The 2500-nt window shown below is 47.5% G+C and overlaps 1 protein-coding gene across 1 annotated transcript in view; it reads right to left on the bottom strand.

Moving 5' to 3' along the window:
* uvrag (UV radiation resistance associated gene) overlaps window positions 1–2500 on the bottom strand; it is a 54060-nt gene that overhangs the window by 33509 nt on the left and 18051 nt on the right. The window contains exon 8 of the mRNA XM_053516168.1: window positions 2233–2359. Coding sequence (XP_053372143.1) covers window positions 2233–2359 — 127 coding nt within the window. The remainder of the gene's footprint in view (window positions 1–2232; window positions 2360–2500) is intronic.

The following is a 2500-nucleotide window of genomic DNA, read 5'->3' as shown; positions in this document are numbered from 1 at the left end:
TTAACATACCATTGACCCTTATAAGTGGGTTTAAAACGCCTACACACACAGCTTTCTAATAATCAGGTGAGTCGCTCTTATAGCTAGAACATTACCGGGACGGCTCTCACACACACACACACACACACACACACACACACACACACACACACACACACACTTGGTAGAGACTGTCAGTACTGATTATCTACCAGTGTGTGTTTAAGAGCTTCGGACATCTTTAACAGCATCAGCATTCCACCCTTATAGCATCAAAGCACTGAGTGTGTAAGGGTGTGTGTGTGTGTGTGTGTGTGTGTGTGTGTGTGTGTGTGTGTGTGTGTGTGTGTGTGTGTACAACAGATTCGGAATGTCTGGGCACGTCAACACTGGTGCATTTGCTGTATTTCACCATCTGACACACCCACCCCAAACACACACACCCACCCCAAACACACACACACACACACACAGACACACACACACACACAGTAACGGAGGTATACAGAAAGGAGGTATTTGGAACACAGCCCATGACGATGTACATACGGCTGTCACTTCTTGATGATCTTATCATGATGTTACGCTGCACACACGATAACAAATCTGGACGTGATGTCCCCCTGGGTAACCATTAGCCACTCACTGATAGGTCAACCTGTCCCCTGCCTTACAGAGTCCTCTAGTGTCTCCTAACTACCAGAGTCCCCTAGCCACTTGTGACCTATAGCTCTCAGGTGTCCCCTATTTTCGAGTGTCCCCTGACTCCTAGTGCTCCCTAGATAATGAGCAGCCCTTAACTAACAGCGTCCGCTAGTTTCTGCTGTCCACGATCTGGATGGTGTCTCTTGCCCATAGTGGTTTGGGACGCAGCCCGTGTCTGTGTTAAAATATACTGTATAATTGTTTTTGTCCACTTTTTATAAATTCACTCACATTTCTGAAATATCTGGAGATGACAGCAGGTGTCCTGGGGCCCCCTAATGACTACACTGGCACTCTGTGTGTGTGTGTGTGTGTGTGTGTGTGTGTGTGTGTGTGTGTGTGTCGTTCAGAGCTAGTCAGGACAGGCTGCTCTGTCTCTAAATTGTGTTTACGAGACTCAATTTGTCAGATTCTCAAAGAAACCCAGAGACACAATGCATTGTGGGACGTCAACCTGTGGATTCATCATCAGATCACTGACTCACTGACATACTGAAAAAACACAGTTGCATGTTTGTGTGTGTGTGTGTGTGTGTGTGTGTGTGTGTGTGTTTTGGAGAATAGAGCCCAGCCCTTGTGGTAAAACATCCTGCCAACATCAATCTTACACACACACACACACACACACAGGATTAGCTTGAATGGCAGCAGGCAGTGATGAAAGGATTTTAGACAAATGAGCATTGTACATGAACAAACACACGCCCTGATTTAAACCTCAATGAGGTCATGTGATCAGTTATAGGATTTATTTCTGTTTTTATATTTGTTTTATTAGATGTTGGTCAGCAAAACAGCTCCGAGCTGTCAAGGCACAGGCGCACACACACACACTCGACCTGTGAGAGTTTCCTGTGATGCATGGCATGGACCGGACTCGTGTGTCCAGTGTGTCCTCCACATCATGGTCATGTTCCTCCGTGAACCCGTTCCTGGACGTTCTCTGCAGGGTGTCGGGGCGCATTATGAAGCTGTTCACACAATGTGAGAGGAAGTGTCCTCCATCAGACCAGTCCCCCTTCTCCCATCGCTCCGTGGTCCAGTTCTGATGCTCATGTGTCCAGTGCAGGTGTTCGGTGGAGGATACGGGCCAGCATGGACACCCCGAGGACTCACACAACTCCTCCTTACACAACAAACTGCCACGCCCTGTGTGTTCTGTCTCCTTTCACTTATTCACTTTTTCAGCAGATTAGAATACGTCATGGTTTCTATGGTAACAGCCCAGTCACAGCGATGTGTAGAGCAGACATTCCGTCTGACCGTCGTCATGGTGACGTTTGACGTTATAGTTAAATGCGATATGTATGGAAGGAGTCTCCAGTTTCAGAGGCTTTGTAACAGTCAGTGTCAACCCTCAGGACAGACAGGTTTCCATGTGATGTCTCGGTGACATGCCGTTTTTCTTGTTGTTACCATGGCAACAGAAGTCTAGTATCCCGTGTCGAGTTGTTATAATCAGGACGTGTGGACGTGTCAGATGTGTGTTAATGTGTGACTGGGGATTTTCCAAAGTCAGTGTGTGTGTGTGTGTGTGTGTGTGAGAACCTTTCTTCTGAAGCAGTGCCCTCTCCTTCTGCAGCGTCTCCCTCTCTCTGAGCAGCGCCTTCCTCTGTCGCTCCACCTCGCTCCGCAACACACCGATACGCAACTGCATACACTCGCGCTCCTTCTTCTACAGACAGACAGATAAAGAGAGGGAGAAAGTTGTTTCCTCACCTGCAGCACTTTGATGTGTGTTGATGAAGATGTTGATGAAGATACGGTGATGATGGTCGTGAAGATCAAAGCGAGCATGTTGTGCTTCTTATCAGTG

This window comes from Clarias gariepinus, chromosome 17 (assembly GCF_024256425.1).
Source record: "Clarias gariepinus isolate MV-2021 ecotype Netherlands chromosome 17, CGAR_prim_01v2, whole genome shotgun sequence".
NCBI lineage: Eukaryota > Metazoa > Chordata > Actinopteri > Siluriformes > Clariidae > Clarias > Clarias gariepinus.
The sequence above is the reverse complement of the archived record's forward strand: the minus strand, read 5'-3'. Positions and strand labels throughout refer to the sequence as shown.